The sequence below is a fragment of the Topomyia yanbarensis genome, unplaced genomic scaffold (genome assembly GCF_030247195.1).
Source record: "Topomyia yanbarensis strain Yona2022 unplaced genomic scaffold, ASM3024719v1 HiC_scaffold_122, whole genome shotgun sequence".
Lineage (NCBI taxonomy): Eukaryota > Metazoa > Arthropoda > Insecta > Diptera > Culicidae > Topomyia > Topomyia yanbarensis.
This window is the reverse complement of record NW_026683297.1, coordinates 2202-26245: the sequence shown is the minus strand read 5'-3', so window position 1 is coordinate 26245 and position 24044 is coordinate 2202. Positions and strand designations below refer to the sequence as shown.

The window sequence follows — 24044 nt, the reverse complement described above, 5'->3', positions numbered from 1 at the left end:
AGCATCCGAGGGCGGGAGATCCCTGTCAGGTACGCGGGTGGAAGTCCAATCACTTCGACAGCGAAGCTTTCACCGCGGCCCTGGGACTGGAGGCCAACACCGACAGTCTAAGCGGGGATGCGCTGGTAGCTGTTCTATCACGCGCGTGCGACGCCACTATGCCGAGAAAAACACTGCCAAGAAACGGTAGATGCCCGGTATACTGGTGGAGTGCCGAGATTGCAGCTCTACGGTCAGCCTGTCTCAGAGCTAGACGTAGGATGCAAAGAGCTCGCACCGAGGATGCAAGAGAGAACCGCCGTGAAGTGTTTCGAGCTGCGAAATTAGCCCTTAACAAGGCTATTAAAAGCAGCAAGAGAGCGTGTTTCGACAACCTGTGTGAGAGTGCCAACGCGAATCCGTGGGGTGACGCCTACCGGATTGTGATGGCCAGGACCAAAGGGGGCTCCTCACCCCCAGAACGGTCTCCGGACCGGTTGGCAACGATTATCGAAGTACTCTTCCCGTCTCGAGCCACAAGCCCCTGGCCACCTGCACTACGAGACAGTGCGGGCACGGTCGAAATGGTGGCTCCAGTGACGAATGAAGAACTACTCGCAGTGGCTAAATCCCTAGCAATGAACAAAGCTCCAGGGCCGGATGGAGTTCCAAACAACGCTCTTAAGGCAGCGATCATAGCGAACCCGAACATGTTCAGGCTAGCTATGCAGAGATGCCTTGACGAGTGCCGTTTCCCCGATAGATGGAAAAGGCAGAAACTGGTGCTGTTGCCGAAGCCCGGGAAGCCGCCAGGCGACCCATCGGCGTACAGACCAATCTGTCTGATAGACACGACTGGCAAACTGCTTGAGAGGATCATCCTCAACAGGCTCACCCCGTACGCGGAAGGTACGGACGGTCTGTCAAGCAACCAGTTTGGCTTTCGGAAGGGTAAGTCCACAGTGGACGCTCTCAACTCAGTGATAAATACTGCCGAGATAGCGATCCAACGAAAAAGGCGAGGTATTCGATACTGTGCGTTAGTGACACTTGACGTGAAGAATGCATTCAACAGTGCAAGCTGGGATGCCATCGCGCTCTCGTTACCCCGGCTTAGCCTACCGGTGGGTCTGTACCGGATCCTGGAAAGTTACTTCCAAAACCGCGTACTGCTATACGAGACCGATGCCGGTCAGAAAAGGGTTCCGATTACCGCCGGAGTCCCGCAGGGCTCGATCCTAGGCCCGGTGCTATGGAACCTCATGTATGACGGGGTTCTGAGACTGAAGTTCCCTCCTGGGGTCAAGATCGTCGGCTTTGCCGACGACGTAACCTTGGAGGTCTACGGGGAGTCAATTCCTGAGGTAGAACTAACCGCAGAACACGCGATTAGCACGGTGGAGGAATGGATGAGCGCGAGAGGCCTGGAGCTCGCTCATCATAAGACGGAGGTAGTTATCGTCAACAACCGCAAGTCGGCACAACATGCAGTTATCCATGTGGGAGAAGTCGCGATCACTTCACAGCGAAGTCTGAAGTCTCTCGGAGTCATTATAGACGACAAGCTGACCTTCGGCAGCCATGTCGACTATACGTGCAAGAGAGCGTCGACTGCTGTTGCGGCACTATCGAGAATGATGTCCAACAGCTCAAAGGTGTGCGCCAGTAGACGTAGGTTACTGGCAGGCGTTGCCGTATCTATCCTCAGGTACGGCGGCCCGTCATGGTCAAGAGCACTGAGGGTAACCAGTTACCTACAGAAACTGGAGAGCACCTACCGCGTGATGTGCCTCAGAGTGATATCTGCCTACCGCACGGTATCACACGATGCATCCTGCGTGATAGCGAGCATGATGCCAGTCGGGCTGGTCATTCGGGAAGATGAGGAGTGCTTTGAGCTACGTGGAAATAGGGGAGCCCGCGAGCGCACCAGGGTGACCTCGGTCGCCAGATGGCAGCGTGAGTGGGACAACTCCTCGAAAGGTAGGTGGACCCACCGGCTGATACCTAGCATATCGAGCTGGGTGGGAAGACCCCATGGGGAAGTTCACTTCCACCTGACACAATTCCTGTCAGGCCATGGCTGTTTCCGTCAGTACCTCCACAGGTTCGGGCACGCGGAGGTCCCAGTCTGCCCGGACTGCCCAGGTGTAGATGAAACTGCCGAACACATACTGTTCGTATGTCATCGGTTCGACGTCGAAAGAAGAGCAATGCTTGACGTCTGTGGCTGGGACACAACCCCGGATACCCTTATTCAGCGGATGTGTCAAACGGTGGAGAAGTGGAACGCAGTCTCGGCTGCTACCATCCAGATTGCCAGTAGGCTACAGGTAATCTGGCGAACCGAGCAACAGACGGCGGGCACGGCTAACTAGTGATTGGTTAGCTGGAGCGAAAAAGGCCTAGCGCAAAATAAGAGAGTGAATGGTCTGTTCATGCCGAGGTAGGTTGGCGCAGCAAATGGCAACCGCGTAAGGGGTAAACCCAGCCACCCCGAAGCAAGACAGAAGAGTGAGTGTATAGGCGTATAAGTGGACTGCCTCATGCCAAGACGGGAGGGTCGTAGCGTAGTATGTTGGAACTAAGCTATCGATGCCTCATGGCGTGGCAGAGGAGTGAAAGGGTGAGCATCCAAGTCAGTCTCACATTGCATGTTAAGGGTGAGCATAAAAGTCAGCCTCACAGGTTGGTAGAGGCTAGCACAAAAGTCAGCCTAGCAAGGAATGAAAAAGGTGAGCACAAAAGTCAGCCTCGCATGGTATGTCAGAAGTGGGGCCTAAGAAAAATGTCCCACATGGGATGCCAGAGGGAGTGACAAAGGTACAATAGAGTGGCACGATTGAGAGTGAATCAGGTGATAGGGTGAGCACCCAAGTCAGCCTCACATGGATGGGTAGGGCGAGCACAAAAGTAAGCCTAGCAAGGAATGAGTAAGGTGAGCACACAAGTCAGCCTCGCATGGAACGTAAAAGGTGAGCACAAAAGTCAGCCTCATGTGGGAGTGTTTGAGAGTGAATCAAAGTGTGATTGAGAGAGCACCCAAGTAAGCCTCATACAGGATGTATGATCACGTGAGTGAGAGTGAATGAGTACATTGAGTACAGCCATCCCCCCAGAAGTAATACCGAGAGGTAGTTCCTGGGAGGAATGATGGCGGAGCCCAATGGAGTTTAGTCGGTATTAATGGCTGGTCACCATTCGAGTCCGACACGCCCCCAGTGCACCCCGTATGGTAGATTGGACCCTACCAATAGCACGTGTACTGGGCTAGGACATAAAGGTCTTCTCCATTGTAAAAAAAAAACACTCTACAATATGATGACAGGTATGTTTTTGGGTACGAAATTCACTTAGGTACAAGATTGAAAGAGCGCAAGAAAGTACTAACCAAAACAACTACGAATTACTTTTCACCTTTCACTCGTTCTGGCACCTGGAGTTCAGGAAGGCGGACAACTGATGGATATCCATCTCATCACAAGAACATCATTAGCCATATTCGGGAAAAAGTTTATTCAAGTATAGGGTGAAACGGATTTTACATCTCCAAATTATGACAAGTAATTTGCATTTGGTTTACGAGGGTACGCGTTGATAGCTTATATTTGTATAATTTGAATAAATTGAGTACTTATTTTGTTATCATCGAAATATTTCATAAGTTTTCAATTTGTTCTCACTGATAGCAGACATCCTAAGTAACATTTAAGGTTTTATAGTGCGCGTACAAGTGCAAACTAAGTTTTATGAGTGGCTATAAAACTACCATAAAACCTCAAATGGTACTAGGGAGCTGTTTATTGTCAAAGTACAATTTCTTGTTCTCTATTTTCATCTTTTAACCGTTAATACGACCAAAACGATATCAACCTGAATGATCATTGCCGTCAACATCACAACATAAAGTTTAGTTTTGAATGTGCTATCATTATGCTATGTTAGGTATTACTTCAGGTTGGATTGTGCTCCTGCTCTTTTTATTTTGCGTTAATGTTTTCTCCATTGCTATTTTTTGTAATCCTTCTTGGTGCGACTCGTTCCTATTTATATGCTAGCGGGTTCTGAGAATTCCTCGGCGGCGGTATTTCTCTCGATATCGATGCCTGTTTTCGTGAGCCAGCTCAAGCACTTTAATGGTGATATCAACGGCAGTACAATTTCTTCTGACAACGGTATCCCGATTTTCTTCGACTTCATATGATTCGTTCGTGTTTTTCCTTATCTTCCGTTGCTAGTTCTCCGACCGACATTTGCTGTGTCTACTATTGCTAATATCGCTACTTGTCGAAACAGGAATTGATCCGGAGAAGCCAACCAGTTTGACTTTCCAGGCACCTTCGCAATATTTCTTCCTTGATTTTTTGAACGGCTTGTTTCTAGAGTGTCTGAACTCAAATGACATTTTATGTTGCAAACGGCTCGCAGTATTGTTTCTTGTTAAGACATTTTTAAAGGTTTTTCTGAATCCTCATGGGATACGTCTGAGCCTCCAAACCCTCTCTGCGCATGGGCTGTGTGCGCCAATTGTACAAAAGCATCGGAGTTATTTCATCTCAAACTAGTTGAATCCGCAAAATTGTTACCAGTTCCGTTCAATAGAAAAATCTTGAGCGATAATGAAACTCGAACTGAAGATGAAAGGAACAGTCACCGGCAACGTCGGATAGATGGAGAATTGGTGGAGTCGGTTAGCCGAGGCAGTGACTCAAAGTAGGTATGCACTGACTGATTGCATTGAAAAAATGTGAGCGAATCAATTGTTTCAGTTATTCCCATGAAATAAGCTCTAATTATTTATATTCCAACCTTAGATAATTTATTGATTGAAAGAAGGGTAAAAAATACACGAATTTGAATGTGTCCCATGTCTAAATGATCTAGCCTTTAATTCGTAGCATCTTGATAATGATAACACGGTACTACAAAATAAAAAAAAATTGAATGTTCTTTTCTGATCTGGTAAAGGTAAATCTACTGTTGAGTGTGTCATTTGTCTCCCGTTCTTACGGGATAGATTTCTGAAGATGATAGCATTTTGATTCTCGTCAAGTTTTAGCTCTACGTTAGATATATAAAATAGAAAAAAAATTATCAACAGTTTTGCATGGTACCTGCGTATTTTTATTCCGTACCAATATTTCGGTACCGAAAGTGGATCGGTATTCCCCGGATTTTCGATGCCGGTATTACTGGTACCACAATGATAACAGAAAGAATACTTTGCTTATTGCTTGCACAAATTCGAAATCACTTTTGTTACCAAATTTAATTTATTAGCTTTTACTTGGTTAAATAAACTATTACAAAAAAGAAACATATTAACTATGAAGTTGGGAAATTCAAATAGCTTATTACTAAAACAGCATATGGTCGAAAAGGGGCCCCTCTCTGGAGTGGTCAGTGGCTACACATACCAGCGTTCCAAGAGTAGACGTCCAACCACTTCCACGTCGAAAAACGCCACAGCGAACACAATAACTCTGGACTTAGACTTGTAGTTACTCGATGAACCAAAAAAAAAAAAATAGAAAAAAACTCTAGCTTCGGGAAATGGCTTCATGAAAACCGAAAAATCTCATATTTTACTGTAAAATTCGTTTACTTTTCTACTAAATAATAGGGAGAAAAAAACTTTATTCAGTTTTCTTTTGCTCATCGACAAGCTACACATACTGTGCATTCTCATAAAAAAATCAAGCCAATTCGTTGATTAGTTAGAGTTATCGTGTTCGCCAATTTGAAGAAAAAACGCGGTTTCGAGAAAACGCTATAAAAGGGTTTCCCACATTAAACTGCATCGCGGAAAAAATGCTATAGGAAATTATCTATTCGGTATTTTCTCTTGAAAATTCGGGTAGAAGTAGTTTAGAGTGTATTGTTTACCCTATATTTATAAAATATATTTATATTTTAATTTGTCAGTTTTTCGCAAATTGTTGTCGATAGATTGAATTCTGCGTGTATTGCAGCAAGTATGCGCGTGGAGGGCATAGCTGTTTATGGTTGGACAGAGAATGCGCAAAAATCGAAAACGAAAAAAAGCATTTTTTTCCACACCGTGTGTTAGATCTTCATAAAAATCAATCAGCTTATGTAGAATGTTGACACAGTACTGCTGATTGATTTTTATGAAGATCTAACACACGGTGTGAAAAAAAACTGCTTTTTTCGTTTGAAATTTTTGCGCATTTTCTGTACCTTAAAACAAAAAAAGTTCAGCGTGGCCACCGAGATTTCGGGAGACTATTCTAGGGGTTCAATACTAACAATTAAGCGGGCGAAGTCGATTTTTTATTACCACTACACCAGACGCCCCGTTTAACTGAGTAGATCAAATCCCAGCCAACATTTTGATTCACTTTAATAAGTAGCAATTTGGTTAACTGTACTCTTCAACGATATGAATTGATTGTATAAAATGCACAGATCTCTTCTATGTGAACAAAAGTGGAGGCCATATACGTACAACAAATCGGTATAGTAGAACTATGTGATTTACGACGAATTTTGATCTCATCAGAAGCATTATACAATCATCTAGCTTATCATTTTGAGTTTATATATGATCAACTTTACAATCACACATGAAGGTTTATGCAGCTTAAGGTCACCAATGTGGTAACAAGAAGCATTTTTTTAAAAATAATATGAAAATAAAAAATCAGGATGAAATTTCCATAATTCTGTTATAAGATACAGAGTTACGCCCAAACACTGGTAGATATGTTTTTCATGGGTGAGGTAGGAGTTACTGGGAACATCAATTATTATAATTACCTGCTACGATTTACTTCCAGTTTCGAACCTGAGATCTTCGTATTCCCAGCATAGCCGCTATGTACTCATCTATTTATACACTGTCAAGCAACGATTATATTTGACCATTTTATCGCTTTGTGATTACGATCTAAAAATACCATAATCCAACCTAAATATGGCACTCCAATGATACTTTCTATACCTGTCAAATCACAACCTATATTCTGTACTCAAGTCATTTTTTATTGCTCAAATATTGAATTAGGCTGGCAGAGAATTTGCGAAGTGCAATAAGGAGGTGACTATTTTTTTGAACGATTTTGCAGTTTAATCCAATTGCAAATTGATTTATATACAATGTTTCAAAATTGTCTTTATTATTCCGCATGTACAATTTTGTTTTAAGTTGTAGTGGACTAATAAATAACTTCAAGTCAACATTGTATTTCGATCACAGATTTGCATTTTATGTGAACTTATTACAACAAAACATAATTTTTGCTTACACTATTTGTAATTTTGATTTAGTCTGTCATTATTTGTAATTTATTGTAAACTTTTATATACGATTGCTGGTTTGCTGGGATGCTTGTAAATTCAACGGAAGAGGCACACTCGTTTATTTGACAATTATATTTTTGTGCTGTTACAATAAAAAAGCCGATAATCATGTTATTTCTTTAAATAGGTTAGAAAAGAAAATATTCAAAGTGAATGTTACTTAGGTCCTATTAAAAGCTCTCCGCAGTAAAATTTTGTTCTGAGTATAATAATTGTGATAATATAAATTTAAACTAACTTTAAAAATAATTTTGAAATTTCGTAAAAATTCAGAGCTAGACCAACCGCCAGCTGGACGCGGCCACTGGCAGATGTGGTTTTGCTGATAGATGGCGAGACATCAACCATGTAAATGACGGTAGGCTTACATAACTTTTCTTCCGTGGGCGCTTAGGAAAATCATTTACTCAAAAGAGGAGTTATGCTAGTATTAAGCACTTATCTGTGTCATTTGAATAAAAAATTTGGAATAATATATTCGTGAAGTCAAAGATATTATTCTGATTTCTTTTCGACAATCGGATTCCTCTTCTACAATGCATTTGTATTATTGTTACATTCTACCAACTGTGTGTGTGTCCATTGCACTGTGGTAAACAGCATTTCCGCTAGCAGCCCAACCGAATTCCAGTCAAAGGTGTACACTTATCGACTGGTCTTCTTTCCGGTGGCAAAGGTACAGAAAGATAATTAATTGTTATGACAAGCGATTACCACTTGTAATGAGTTTTGACCTTCTCTTCTCTTCGTGCAGCCCCATTCCAGCTACCGGAAAAGCTCTTTGCCAGCAATACTTCCTATCTCTGCATTGCTCGCTAATGTCAACGATAATGGTTGGCTCGTCAGAGCAAACGTTTGATTCTTCCTCTTGTTTGGAACCGAAGCTTGAGATGGACCATTCTACGTACAGTGTATAAGGAAATGTTGACACAATCAATGGTGAGAGTTTTGTCAAAGCGAATAGCGGTACTGTGCGCTTAACTAACATAGAGGTATCATGTAGCCAAATCAAGGGAATATATATGTTTGTTAAGTTCATAAAAAATACAAAAACTATACCTACCAAGTATGCAAAGGATATTGAGTCCATTTCGCTGGATAAAATACTGCTGAATATGAAAGAAATATGATGTAACATTGCGTATACGATTCAAGTTCATGATTTCAATAGCTTAATCACGATTTTCGTAATTTATCTGCGTGTTGTCGTAATATTTTTCTAATGAGGTCACTCTCGGATTCACGAAGAGTAACGTGATTGTTGTTCGAAAATTTCAAGAATTTTGTCATGATTTTTGTGATTTATATATACGTTATCGTGATATTTCACGGGCTGATTATCGTTTTTTTTCAGGTTCCGGTTCCGTGAATACTATCACGAATTTTGTGCTATAGTTCATAATATGATATGATTTTGTGAATTAATTCACAGCCACAAACATCGGATTATGGTTAAGATGTATGTAACCAAGAATCAGTTTACTTCGCGTAAACTATAAAAAATATCTCGTATCAACAATTGGCTTAGAGTTGCGAACTGTTTCGTGGACCGAAAAATAAGGTAACGATATAGCGAAATAAATGGTGACATGACCAAAGTTCACATATACTCCACAAATAAAAGCGTGCCAGAAGAACAATTGAGCTATAATACAAATACTTTTTCACGGTTCTGTTTTCGAAACGTGATAATGTAACTGTTCCAGCATTCATGATAAGTTATCATCGATTTTGGGAACACATTTCTTTTCTGTACTACTCCATTTCTTGGCGGGTTATTAGAAGAGGTTCTCACAAAAATCGTTGATTTTACGAAAATTCTTATATATAGTATAAATATGATGAAATATTGAAAGTTCAGAAACAGAAGCGGTCCAGCAGTTACAAAAAATTTACACTTTTAAACTTTTCTTACGTTCAAGATCACATAATTTCGAAACCATCAATTTCAAAGGTTGGTTATCCAATGGTGTATACTTCTTAGTATTCATAAGAGCTTCTATCTCATGCTTCCTTGTGAAACAACAGAAGCCCAATAAATCTCTAGAATACACGACGTTACAAGCAACCGGCTAAGTTCACTGGCTTTCCTGAGTTCGAATGAATGCTGCACGATGAATTGAAAACTCGAAGCTTCGAAGCCGTAGAATTGCAGTAACTTTGTTTGGCGGGACAAAAGGTGGAGCGTGATCAAGGGGCAGGTGATCAGCGGAATGATATGTGTAGTGTAGATCAAAGCCTATTTATTCAATTACAGCATCATCAACGTGCACTACTCTCTCAAAGCAAACCCGAAGAATGCGAAGAAAGCAGATGAATATTAAGCTCGTCATCGATGACATGAGCATCGAGATAGGCCGGGAGACATATAAACCGGTGATCGCATCGGATAGTCTGCCCATTGTTATAAATGATAACGGCTAACGATACGTGATCTTCGCAGCCTCCCGAGGAATGGTAGTCCGAAGACCTTCAACCCCCGCAAAGGACAACTGGAGAGCACCTAATCAACAAATTGAGAACCAGATCGACCACGTTCTAATCAATGGAAATTTCCTCTCCGACATCACAAATGTTCGTACTTATAGCAGAGTCAATATAGATTCGGAATCGTCTATAGGAAGATCGGGATAACGGAGCGATGGAGCATCTGTACACAGCATCTACGTAAGATTTATGAGGAGATCGGAGGGTTGAGGAACGATAAAGCCGCTGGCAATGATCAACTGTCATGTGCTGCTCAAACTCGGAGGAGAGGCATTGGCCAGAGCACAGCACTGGGTGATTTTGAAGATCTGTGAGGACGAGATTTTATCGGAGGATTGGATAGAGGGAGCATTATGTTCCGTATATAAAAAGGGTGTTAAGTGGGATTGCTGCAACTAGTTACCAAGCAACCACATTGCTGAACGCCACCTACAAGCTGTTCTCTCAAATTCTTTGTTGCCGCCCATCACCGTTAGCAAGGGAATTCGCAGGGCAATATAGCATATAACCACAACCACGGATTCCTGGACAAACCGATACAATTGATCAAAGCGATAATGGAGCGAGTGATGTGTGATGTGTATCAAAGGTACTTTGGACTTCTTTTGAAACTCAGAAAGGGCTAAGGCTAGGTGATGAACTCTATTATATAATGCTCAATCTAGCTTTGAAATGTGTAATAAGACGAGCGAGGATTGACACCAGTGGTTCGTGTTTCCGGAAGTCGTACAGCTTCGCCAATAACATTGACATTGTGGTACACAATCTTGAGACGTGTGAATCAAAGCAAGTGTTTAAAGGAAAAAATATTGCACTTCCCACCGAGTATATCGGTTGAAGACGACGATATCGAGCTATTTGGGCTTACTGGTGACCACCAGTAATGGCACCAACAGATAAATTTGAAGACGTATTCTAGCAGGTGAACGTGCATATTTTGGGCTTCGAAAAACCCAATACCGCATGAAGTTCACCAACTACACAATCGCCCGTTTGACCGGATATTCGGCGCTTCGATCGGCCAGCAATCGCTATACAGGACTTGTATGCAAACTTGGATACAATGGTGACTCACGCATGCAAACCTGTATGCGATGGCGATTTTCAACGTATTTTCATTTAAATGTTTACACGGGTTTTTCGGGAATGTTTGTTCTAGCTTATATGTCTGTTCTCTGTGCCCATACGATGGAGATGCAAATGAAAGACGAAAACTGGAGACGGCTAATGAGCCACGAATTGCAACAGTTGTTTGTAGAACCAGCTATTTATATTTATTTATTTTTTTACTTATTTTTTTTTCTTCCAACGGGCCTCTAGGATCTTATTGAAGTAATTAAACTATTATTGCTTGCTGCTAATATTGCTTGCACAACAAAAATTGGGCGGCTGCGAGGGACTTTTGGCCAGAATGGTGAGCGATATCAGGGTAAAAATGGTTCTCAAAACTCATCCGGCCGATACAAGGAGAGGTGCATTATAAGCAAGATAGTCGATCAAGCAGCAGGAGATGTAAGGAGTCTTCGTACCCTGCGATGCTGGCAACAAACAGCCATGAACCGAGTGAACTGGAGACGACTTCTTGATACAGCAAAGGACTACACGGCCTTAGACTCATTGCTAAGGAAGGTACCTAAGTAATTTTGAAAGTTTAGCAACAAGTTATGCAACATAAAAAGTGCAACTTCTGATATATTCATTTTAGTTATAATTTCTTCTAGCAATAATCATGGGAAATCAACTCTTCAAAAAAATAGTAAGAGACTTTGTGTCTTCAGCAAAGTTGTTGGGAATTCTATTTGAAACATCTCTATTATACATATGACAGCTTTATGTATGCATATTTAAAACGATATTTACGAAATTTTATTAAATTCTGTTTTCTTAAATATTGCTGTAAGTACACGTGGCTTGGATAAATTGTTTACAAACAGCAGACGAGATTGATCATGTATAGTAATATCAGAATAACTTGTTTTGAAGGTTCTCGTTCCAAATAACCTAATATATCTCGATACGCTAAATACATGGAGCATCAATGTCTTTCGCTAAGTTATTTGTAATAACATTCCAGAAAACATTGCTGAAGATACCAAGCCTCGAACTAAATTTGTTTGAAGAGTTAATGCTTCCATCTGTGAAATTTAATAACCATAATTATTTTATCACAAGATGTACTGTTTTACGTTGTAAAATCCTTCAAAGATAGTAAACCTACAAAGGTTTCGAAATTATGTAATATTGACCGTAAACAATTGTTTTCGAACATTTTTCTTCACTTTTAAAGTTAATAGCTTGAGAACCAGTCCTGGTATAACAACCGTATTACGCCATCCGATTCAGTACATCATAAATAGCGACTAACTTGACATTTTTATAAAACTTTCTTTAATTCCAATTGCACACAAAATCTATAACTAAATTAGTTATGGGAATTTGCGTTTTGACAACGTCTGATCAGAATCTGACACCCCAGCAAACCACAAAGTGTACTATTAAACACTCATAAAGGCTGCAAGTCGTAGCCGAAATACGTATATGAAAGTGCATTAATCGGAAGAAATCATAAAAAGTGTTTAATGTAAGTCGCCCAAAAACTATACTTTTTTAAACAATATTATAACAAGTAACAGCGCGGGATATAGTTTTGAAATGTTTTGCCTTTTTCATATAACGAAAGGCTATGCAATCACTGTAAAAATCGACTTCTTAACCGAGGCCCGGATGGCCGAGTGTCATATACTATTCGATTCAGTTCGTCCAGATCGGAAAATTTCTGTGTGTATGTGTGTGTCATTTAAACACACAATTTTCTCAGAAGTTGCTGAACCAACTGACACAAACTTAATTTCTGAAAGGTATAGCGTTCCTATAAGCTGCTATTGAATTTTTAGTGGATCCGATTTCGGGTTCCGGAGTTATGGGTGGAAGTGTACGGTCAAATTTCCATATAAATTGGTACTAGCAGAATGTCCAAATGATGTAACACGTATTTAAATGGGTGCAACATTACTTTAATTTACGGGTCTAGATCACTAATGGCCAATCAAAGTAGCTTTGATCACATTGGCCACTTATGACGGTTCTTGATGCCACCGGGAAACTACGCCAAGTTCCTAAGCTAATATCACACCTATTTCCCAGCGAATCCTTCGCCGATTTTTACAGACTTGATTTTCAATCAAAGATATATTAACCCCATTGACTGCTGATGAAGTTCATTCGGTTCTGATTCTTTGTTCCGGAGTTACAGGTTGGTTAGTGAGGTCACAATGGAATTTCCCATATAAACCGTTACAATAGTAATACATTAGAGGCTAAAAACTATTGAAATGGTCACCAAATTACTTCACTGATTGCCATTCAAACAATCTTTGAATATATTGTCCACTATTACCAATTCCGGAAGCTCCGGATTTCGGGCATATTCCACAATGAAAGTCACATCGGTTCTTCGGTGATGACTGACCCGATTGTCTCAAACCACGTCTCAAATGAAAGGTAAAATATGCAGTTGAGTATTAGGTCGCCCCCCCCCCCCTCACCGAGTACGCTTACACCATCCACCCCGTATACCGAAATAAGATGAAGGATTTCTGACATATACTCGACTCTTACTTACACTACTAACCCCACCGCCCAAACCCATTCCACCAGATTTCCAAAATTTTATCACATGAAGGTAACATTGAATTCATGCTGATTAAGCTAATAAAATATTGTACTTTCTTGTTTACAGTGTGTCTGCGTCGACTTTCGTGGTAGTCGTGGGATACCTGTTAAGTATAATAAGAATGTAATAGACATCTCCACAATTATTTTGAATATAACCAGCTATTGAATCATAGTTTGGATACATGAAAAAGACACAATCGCATCCAGAAGGTGGATAAAAATAGGTTTTTTAAAATTATATTTACAACTAAATGTTGATAAATGTAATGATTATTACCAGAAAAAAATCAATTTTTGAAACTTAATCGGTTAAAAAGCGCACTGCTGGCGAACAGCACACAAATAAAAAATACTACCCGCGCCGCGCAGCTCTAACGTGTTCGTGTAATTTATAGATACAACAAAGATACCTTGCCTCCAACTGCGAGTAAACTGAGTGAACCACAAAATAAATCTCAGCCATTACGGGAGAGTACAATCGCGATTGATTTTTCGCGCACCCGTTTTAGATCTACAGTTCATAAAGTCAATTGATCCACTCCAATCAAGGTGAAGATGGAACTTGTTTTCAAATAAGTTTCACACATACAGCTACATCATACGAGACAAATAGTACTAATAAAGTTCAACTCCTTAGCCGAGCCAGAAAGCTTCGTAGTGAAGAGCAACATGCAGCACGTCGTCGAATATGAAAACGTCAAAACTAAAATCTCCTTGAAAATGAACATTGGCCTTACTGGAAATTTGCCTACACGATCTGATCCTGCTAACTACACATAAATAACCCTATGCACAAACCCTTGGCCACTGCCAGTTCTGTAACTAGACAGCAAAATACGGTAAGATATGCGCCAAACAACTAAAGAAAACACTTCTACAACCAAACAGCCTTCGACATCTGCTGATACATGCCGGACAAACAAAATTCCACGGTATCCCCAAGCCAATAGTTAACACACCTAGGGAAGAAATGAATAAGAAAGAAGACGGTGATGCCAGAGTCACTCGTAAATATAAAAAAACACCAAACATTTAACAACGAAAATCACAGCTCTTGCAACGACGACATAAATAATATTCGATTTTTTATCTACTTTGAATTGTAAATTGAATTGTATTTTTAAAATGTGTATTATCTTCAAAAAGACCATCGAGGTTAAAGCCTTAATAGTTAAATAAATAATAAATTCACGGAAATAAATAAACTCTCCTTTTGATATTATTCCGAAGCAAACAAACTAATTTAATCCGATTACAAATCTAGCAGTAGCACTTCATCAATTTCAATATTTTTCCATTTGCTTATCACAATCATCAATCATATACATAGGCACCACGCCAATATTATCTATACGAAAACAATCAAAATACTATTCAACCATAAGGTCTTATGGTTAAACTAAATAGTTCGATCATATTTTGGTTGTTTTCGTATAGCTTTCAAATGGTTTACAATATCACCTTGATGTCAAAGAGAAAGTTACAGCAAATGTTATGAGCCTTTTGAAAAAGTTATTATTGTTGATGTAGAAACGCGAATAAATTCTGAAAATGTCGTAATAAAACAAAAGAATTATGTTGTTAAAACAAAATTTGAAATATCTCGAGAACTACTACATTTCAGAAAATTTTTGTTATTAGCATTTTGATTTAAAATAGCGTTTAAAACTCATTGATAAATTATATTCAAATCATAAATTCAAAAAAAATGTATTTTTACTGCAAATAGTATGAATTATAAAAATATGTCAAAAGTTTTTGTTAGGGAAACTTTTTTATTGAAAGCTTCTCCATGATACAAATACACTGAAAAAGTTTTTTTTACGTCTTTAAAATGATAAACATTAAAATATTCATTCCCTGAAGCTCGTTCTCAGAAAGTTTTAACCGTATAAAATACAGTAATCGAACAAAAAAATTGAAATTAATGCACGTACACATGTTTACGTCCTTTTGAAAAATTCTCTTGTATCAAAATATTGCAATTGTCAGAGAAAATATTGGAGATTCCTAAACCGAACACAACTTTACAACGGTTCCGACAGCATAAGTCATTAAATTGACTTTACGCTTGTCCGGACATGCCGCAGACTCAGATGATTCGCATTTAATGCTAAAAGATCCTGACTCCTGTGTAGCAGAAGACAAAGAGTTAAGTAGCCGGGAAACTCCAAGCTTATTCATTAGAGTGACAGGAAAAAAATGACCACTATCTGCCCACCCCTGAGTCGATTTCCACCAGGAGTACTTGTTCCAAATTTGAAGCAAATCGGACAAGTCTAGCTACCGGACCAACGTGTCTGAAGTTTGTATGAGATTTTTCGACAATTTACATGGAGAAAAGCCACTAGCTCACATTTTCGCCACTAGGTGGCACTGTTCGCATCGTATTATCACTGTAAGTGAAAATAAGAAAAATAATTTAATTGTCTACAACTTTGTCGAAGACTGCTAGTGAATCCGACTTTGTTGAAAGAAGTTATTAAACTTTCAGCGAAGTGATGTCTGAGTCAGTTCTCCATAGGGCCTAGCAGTGCATGGTTGTGAATCAGTACTCGATTCCCATGAACTATTCATTTTGGTGAAATAATGGTTAGATTTAGCTCAATAGTATGTTCTGAAGAATTGTAGTACATAATACGAGTTATCTTTTGGTTAGAAAATTTTAGTTCCACTTGTGACCGCATAGAGGGCGCCAACACTAACTTTTTAACGGAGAGAGATAGAAATTAGGTGTTTTCCACAAAGTTGTAGAACAGGTATTTTGCAATAATTATTCCGAACATCTCGATATTCTATCTCTCTTCTACGAAAAGTTAGTGTTGGCGCCCTCTATGCGGTCACAGTTGGAACTAAAATTTTCTAACCAAAACATAAATCGTATTATGTGGTATATTTTTTCTGAACATATTATTGAGCTAAACATAACGGTTATCTCACAAAACTATATAGTTCGTAGGAATCGAGTACTGATACACAACCGTGCACTGTTAGGCCCCATGGAAAACTGACTCAGACATCACTTCGTTAAAATTTTAATAACTTCTTTTAACAAAGTCGGATTCACTAGCAGTCTTCGACAAAGTTGTAGACAATTAAATTATCTTTCTTATTTTCACTTACAGTTACAATACGATCCATACAGTGACACCTAGCGGCAAAAATGCGAGTTAGTGGGTTTTCTCCATGTAAATTGTCGAAAAATCCCATACAAACTTCAGGCACGTTGGTCCGGTAGCTAGACTTATCCAATTTGCTTCAAATTTGGTGCAAGAACTCCTGGTGGGACTAGGAATCAGATCAGGGGTGGGCCGATTGAGTTTTCAAAATTTCATTATTTTTCTTGGCAGTCTATTGTTCATTGACCCTAATCCACGCATTTATAAACTTTCTTACTTCAAATCCTTGCTCTTCCTTGAGTGCTATGGCTCTTAATATTTGAAAAATACTTCACCTTCCAGTCCCTTGCTAATTATATGTCGTTACAATATAAACAACAACTTTAAAGTTTCGTTCGAATCGACGATGGTCATATTTGCTGGTCGGCCGGTTTCTCATGGAATCCCTCAAATATATTTAACATTTTGTTATTTGATATGACAAGAGTAACAACATTATTTAAAAGAAATGAAATTTATTAGAAGCCTGGTAATTTCGATAGCTACTCAAACATTTCAATCGTTTTTTTTCTCGAAAGTAATAAATCACGTTATCTGGTATGACTTAACACTGATCCTATTAGGTTTTACACCAACCGACGTAACCCCACAAAATGAGCCGGATGAACTTCGTTTGACAATTCTCGGTGGTTTGTTTACATGGAAGTTACGTGAGTTCGAATGTAATAGATGAGCACCCGTTGCACTCGCACTCACGCAACTGACAAGGTAAACAAACCACCGAGAATTGTCAAACATGAACTTTATTCACCATGAGTTCATTCGTGTCGTCATCTTGTAGAACTCAATAGTGATCCAATGAACTTTGCTAGTGCTTCGTCCAGTGTGCCATGCGTCCCAGCAGCGCGTAAAGCAAAACCATGGCAACAATGGCGGGCAGCCTGGCGGAAAATGATTCTCATTGATAACAACCACTGCTGCTTGTGTCGCTAGCTGTCCCATCAGCGAACACAACCACCCACAATACCATTGAAGTGATAGTGATCTTCGTTTGTTGTTACGCCCAAAAGAACAATGAACATAAGTTTTTCCTTCCGCTTAGCTCGTAGTCGTTTGTGGGATTGAGGAAAATGTGCGATAAAATGGCTCCGGGTGAATTGAAAGGATTGTACCGTGGGATTTGCTAGTGATTCTTTTAATTAAGATGTTTAATCTTTGACATTATACCCCACTGCCATTACGGCGAATGGTGTACACACTCTGATTCAATTACGCTCCTCGGGTCACCACAGTTGCTGAGAAGTGTTTGAAATGGGATAAGATGTTTAACTGCAGTCGTTTAGAGTTTGAAACGATTGATGATATGAATAATCACACGAAAAATAAAATCATGGGGAATTCATTCACAGGCACTGTATTTATACAAAAACAATAGTGTACAGCAACAGATCATTGGCGATAAGCCAGTATCAAAACACTTTCACTTGAACTCAACACACAGTCTCACTTGTTACTTAAAATCCAAAGTGTCTGGAATGTTGCCCCTTCGACTGTTTCCACAAGCGGCTACTAGCAGATGGATTGCAGCATCCACCGTTTTCTTAACATCTTCCGCCGTACCAATAGAGGGATTTACTTCAACCAAATCCACTGCAGCCAATCGTTCCGTGTTGTATAACTCTTCCATTATGTAGATACCTTCCCGCAGAGTTAATCCACCCCGGACGCTTGTACCCGTACTCGGCGCTTCCAGTACATCCAAAGAGTCAATATCGAAACTTACATGTAAACTTTTGCTCTTATCGGGATCTACCCGCTCCAAAGCCATCTTCATGACGTCTCGGATACCGTATTTCTCCACTTCTCGCATTCCGAAGGCATGTATATTGAATTTATCGATAATCGCCCGCTCGTACGGATCCACCGAACGAAGTCCAATGTACACCAAATTTTTGATCGAAATAATTGGCTCCTGCCAATCCATTCCCGGGATGTACGGCCAATAATCAGCCAGTTCCTTCGCTAACAGGGCGACCGGCATTCCGTGCAGGTTTCCCGACGGTGATGTCGCGTTGGTGTTCAAATCGGCATGTGCATCGACCCATATCACAGCAACATCGGCCGAGTGCTTCAGGTGGCCATCGATGGAACCGATTGCAATTGCATGATCGCCTCCCAGAGTCACACACAGACGATCATCGTTTAACACTTGCACAACTTTTTCCGACAGATGCTTGGTGCAACTCGCCACATGTTCCAGCATTCTCATATTGACAGTCTGTCTTCCACTTAGATTCAGCGCCTCGTAATGTATGTCCCCATAGTCCCGGATGTTCAATCTGTGCGAAATCTCCTGGATGCTGTCTATCAACCCAGCCTCTCGAATGGCCTTCGGCCCTAAACCGACTCCCTGCTTTCGTTGACCTTTTTCGAATGGCACTCCAACGATGCCGATCTTCTCGTAATTGATTTTCTTGCACTTTTCCAAACTTTTTGACGAGCAATACCTTGCCATGACCGAACTGGGCAAATTACTTGTACGCTGTAATAAATTGACGAATTGCTTCTGGAATATCATGTTCGACGGAGAGATTCTAGCTGCGAACGAGAAGTGAGTCAGTATCGCACTGAGCTGATGCCTTTCCACTGACCAAAGTCAACTTGAATTTCGTATTAACTTTGTTTTGGCTTGTTTCGGACCACGCGACGATGTTCGACAAATACAACTTCAGGAAGCAGATGATAGCCTTTCACCTCAACACAAAGCGATGTTTCAGAACGTTTGGCGCGCAGAGTTTAGGCAGCCAAGGTCGCTGTGGCTAATCTTATCGCAGCCAGTTCGAAGCACGACTGCTGAATAGCGCTCCAGGAATGAACCCCACACGGTAGTGATAACGATGCTAATCGAAAATGCAGCACGCTGAGAGATGATCGATTTGCTTTCGGTGATGGTAGCAATGTTTTGTTTACATCGTGTGCAGTTTAAAGGCAAACGCAAGTAAAACACGATCTAGATTGGACTGAGTTTTTTGCACAGATTTCAATAATGTCATTTACACTGAATTCTTTCCAGTTCGGAATGTCCAAGAATATTTGGGCTACCTAACACGCAATATTCACTGATTAGGTAAACGAATAACATGAACATGCTGTTTGTTTTGCTTATTGGATTACATTTTAATCAGAATGAGGTGAACACTACTTAACGAAAAGTTTTTTGTTGTAATTTATGCCAATAGAAAAATTTGAGCTCGCATTTTGTGGAACCGACGGATTGATGAGGATTTATGTCCTAGAATTTGAAAACAGCGCTGTTTTTATTGGCTCATCAGAATATGTTGTTCCTTATCTTTCGAAATATTTCTGACACATAATTAGGCTTGGCTAACTTTATTGTATAATAATCTATTAAAGGTTCAATACATATTCTGTTCTAGTAAGGAATTTGGAAGCATTGGTAATGCATGAGTTGTAATTGTAAAATACTGTACTTTAGTATGTACAAATGAATTCCGAAGATTTGCTCATTATATTCAGTACCACATAAAAGCCGAAAGGGTTCACCAACGTCGATATCATTGTTTTCGTTAATGACGTTGTAGTTGTAAGAATTTCTTTAAAAACTTACACATTAAGTGAATCTCAGTATATTTGACAAACGTTTGTGAGGACGAACATTTGCGCAGTCGGAAACTCAGTCAACTTTGTTTTCACGTAGAGCTCAATAGAAGGGATGATTATTTACTGATTCTTGACAATTATTTCGTGGGCAATTGTCTGACTAAGCAATGAGTGTTCCGTCCTTATCAGTCAACGACTGCCTTTTTTGTTTTTGTATTGCAGACGGTAAATGATGTGTCTTCATTTTCTACGTAGTATCCGATGACAATATTGTAATAAATTCACATGGTGCTCACAGATGACATACGTTGTTTGCATCTAAAGCGTGACTTATCGCAAAAAATGGCAGCTGGCGTGAAACAGGTATATTTTCTACATGTAATTGTAATAAGTATGGTGATCAAACTGATCCGTAATCAAATTGTTAATTTGCAAATGTACTAAGTAAGTAAAAGCGATAATATAGAAACGATGGCGGCATCAGAAACATGCGATCTTGGAACGCAATTAGATGAACTTTTTATGCCTGCCTCCGTGGCGCAATCGGTTAGCGCGTTCGGCTGTTAACCGAAAGGTTGGTGGTTCGAGTCCACCCGGGGGCGGATTTTTTTACATTAAAAGTCTGCCCTTTTATGCCCTTCTGATGTTAATTAGGGTGACCATATGAGGCGAGTAAAAAACCTGGACAGTCGAAAGGGGACTCCCTCCCCCGTTACCTATCAATCGACTGTGCCTTCTCCACAGGTTTTCGGCAGTTACAAAGATCTCGGGTCGGGCAGGCAGAGCTTCGGCAGTAAAAAAGTTCTGTGGGTCTGGGAGGAAGAGCTCTACCAGAAAATTTTTCGTGGGAATTCGATCACCGTGCTTTTTAGGATTTACACACACGCGAAGTTCTTGCTACACCACCACCAGCGTGAGTTTCATGCTGTTTTTGGAGAAATCAGAAATCCTGAATTGAGAAAATGAGACGAATTATTATGAGATGGTGTGTGCAGGAATAGGCGAGGAGTTTTCAGCACTAAATACACGTCATTGAAGCAAAACAGAAACATCAACGGTCCCAAGTAGCCATGCCCATGCGCGAAGCCATGTAAATCACTTAGTCCGCTTTCACTCGGTTTATCGTTTTCGTCCATGCTGTCCTCTTGATGTTGTATGGGTTTTCACGATTACCTGGTTAGATTCGTTTGTTTCGTATTTTTGTCATTTACTTTATTGTCGGCGGTGCTGGCAGTTGATTGGTAAGTAGCATCACAATGATCGGACACGCTGTGTGTAGATTCTGTTGTTCTAGCATTCGTTGGCGGCTGAGTTGCAACTCCGGTTGTTGGTGATTAAGTGAATGTTGTTGGGTTTGCTCGCAGTTGATGTTGTTTCTTTAGAGGCTTTCGCACATGGCTTGGCACGTAGGGATCTGTCCTTCATATGTGCACAACGTGATTTGAGATTTGCTTACACCTTCTATTTCGTATTGAATGTTCAGGTATGAAGGAATAGGTTACGTAACTCGCATTCTCGCCATACGAACACCATTGGATATACCTGAAAAAAAGTTTCTCCAGGTTTCAAACTTTCACCGTTACGTACTTCGACATCAATAGTGAATTTTTTGGTTGTACGCGGGGATAGATCGTGCAGACGCACACCAGTCTTATCATCGTCAATCTAAACGGGTATCTTGATTCTAACATTGTCATGTGCAACGACGTGTAGCATGTTGTTTCCCATAGCCAAACTTTTCGCCATGGCCAAATTTTTTTAATGCTATCAGTACCGCATTACGAGTATGCGCCTTTATAAATTGTTCCACTTCGCGAACACAAGGGCGGATTGGACAAACAGCCACTGTATTGTATCGAAGATTGTTCAAATTTTTCTGCTGAGTTTCAACCATTTTTAAATAAACGATCGATACCGCATCAATGAAAGTAACGATGCATTATTTTCCACACTGGCTTGGGACAACTGTTATTTTTCGATTGCTTAGCTGGCGCGGTACATATAGACAGCAAACTGTATGTAGAAACGTTCGTTTGATTCACTGCACCGTTAACAAGCAGCGTGATTACAGCTTCCGAGCCGATTGAGATGGAAAAGTAGACTGATTAGGAACTGGTATTGAACCTAAAGGGGTTCCATAATTACCAGCTCGAGAGAGCGCTTAATAAGGTTATTCCACGACAGCTATTTTTGTTTTGCCATATTCCTTTTTATGAAATGGATTTCCAGTAAAACGAAAAACTGCCACTTGCAAGAGAACTCTAGAAGAAGCAGAATCGCCAAAACTTCGGTGTGTCTTCTTAGAGGTAGGTGCTAAAGGAAATTTTTCAGATCCCGGAATCATTGTTTCATCGACATTGCTAGCAACCAGAGTTTGGTCCACAACTGGAATCGGTTCGATTTGTTCGATTGCCAAATGTTGTTGCAAACAGACTACAGCTCATTCATATGGTACGTACGTACGAACGCCTCTTTCTCTTTTCAATTTCCATGTAAAAAAGTAAGTTGGAAAAAGAAATAACGAGGTACTATCGAGAGATTAAAAAGGGCATCGGATGGTACAATTGAGAGATTCGAGTGTATTAAGTTTTGTTTGTCGTACTCTGGAGCAGAGTGAATAAAGCGAAAATTCAATAATTAGAAATATAACGGATATTCAATAAAAAATGAGAGTGATTTCAATACCTTTCTGTAATTAAAGAAAAGAGCCTAAATTCTTTTCTCTCTTGACTCCCTATAAATGAGAGGCATGTTTCTTTTCGCTCGGGTGCTGTCAGTTCAATCGAAGATGGCGTCGAAACAGCAAGTACTACGAGAGCGTGTTGTGCCGTTTTACGAAACACTTGGCCATCGTGGAAAAAAGTTTACCGTAGACCACTTTCGAGACGAAAACGTGCCCGTGAGTACAGTTTACCAGATCTTGGCATCCCTGAGCGTGGATCGGAAGGCGAAGATAATGACGAATAAGAAGAAGGAAGCGTTGAAAAAGCTGTTCGACAACAAGGACGAAACGAGTTTGCGTGGTGCCAGCTTTGATTCACCGAGCCCTCAAGATGGAGGAAATCATCTGTCGGAAGAAGACTTGGTCCCCCGATGACACAGACGAGCAGATTGCGATCGTGAAATCGCAGTACCGGTGGATGACGAACAACTACCGCGAGACGTCGTTCGTGCTGCTCTCGAACGCCCACATTCCAGGAAATGGCAGCTACTATTCCAGCGACAAGTCAGCCACACACCCCTAAGTAAAATATAAGTTTAAGCATAAATTTAAAAGAAATGTTATGCTGTACATCGCCATATCGGACAGAGGGATTTCAAAACCGTGGTTCAAGCCGAGCGGTCTGACCATCAATCAACAAGTGTACCAGGAGGAGTGTCTTGAGAAAATTCTTCTGCCGTTCTTAAAGGATCATCATACGGTTGGGAAGTACGTCTTCTGGCCGGACAAGACGTCTTCCTATTACGCCAAGAAGACGCTGAGCAGAAAAAGATACCGTACGTGCCGAAAGAAAGAAACCCGACTAACTTGCCCCAGTGCCCTCCCATTGGGGTTTTTTCGGCTCTCAGTGCTTTAGTGTATAAAAATAATTGGCGAGTCAAGGATACGAAGTAGTTTACCACCAGGATCCGGAATTGTATCCGGAAGAAGGACGTCAGTGCCGACCAGTGCTCTTGTCAGAACATCGAGACTAAGTTACGTCGTACGGCTGACCAGGGCCCCTTCTCCAATATTCATTGACGTTATTTTAAGGAATAAAATTATGTTTTTAATAAAAAATTTTGAATTCGCTGAAGATTTTTTTTTGTTTTTCAACTACATGACTGAAAAACTCTCAT

At 40.5% G+C, this 24044-nt stretch overlaps 1 protein-coding gene and 1 non-coding gene across 2 annotated transcripts; one reads left to right on the top strand and one right to left on the bottom strand.

The window, feature by feature from the left end:
• Positions 1-17995: 17995 nt before the first annotated feature.
• LOC131694719 (arginase, hepatic-like) lies at positions 17996-19464 on the bottom strand. Its single transcript, XM_058983198.1, has one exon. It carries the CDS (start codon positions 19159-19161, stop codon positions 18094-18096), a length of 1068 nt encoding a protein of 355 aa, XP_058839181.1. The 5' UTR covers positions 19162-19464; the 3' UTR covers positions 17996-18093.
• Positions 19465-20732: 1268 nt separating this feature from the next.
• Positions 20733-20806, top strand: Trnan-guu (transfer RNA asparagine (anticodon GUU)). The gene has a single exon. It is a non-coding gene; the product is annotated as a tRNA-Asn (tRNA).
• The last annotated feature ends 3238 nt before the right edge of the window (positions 20807-24044 follow it).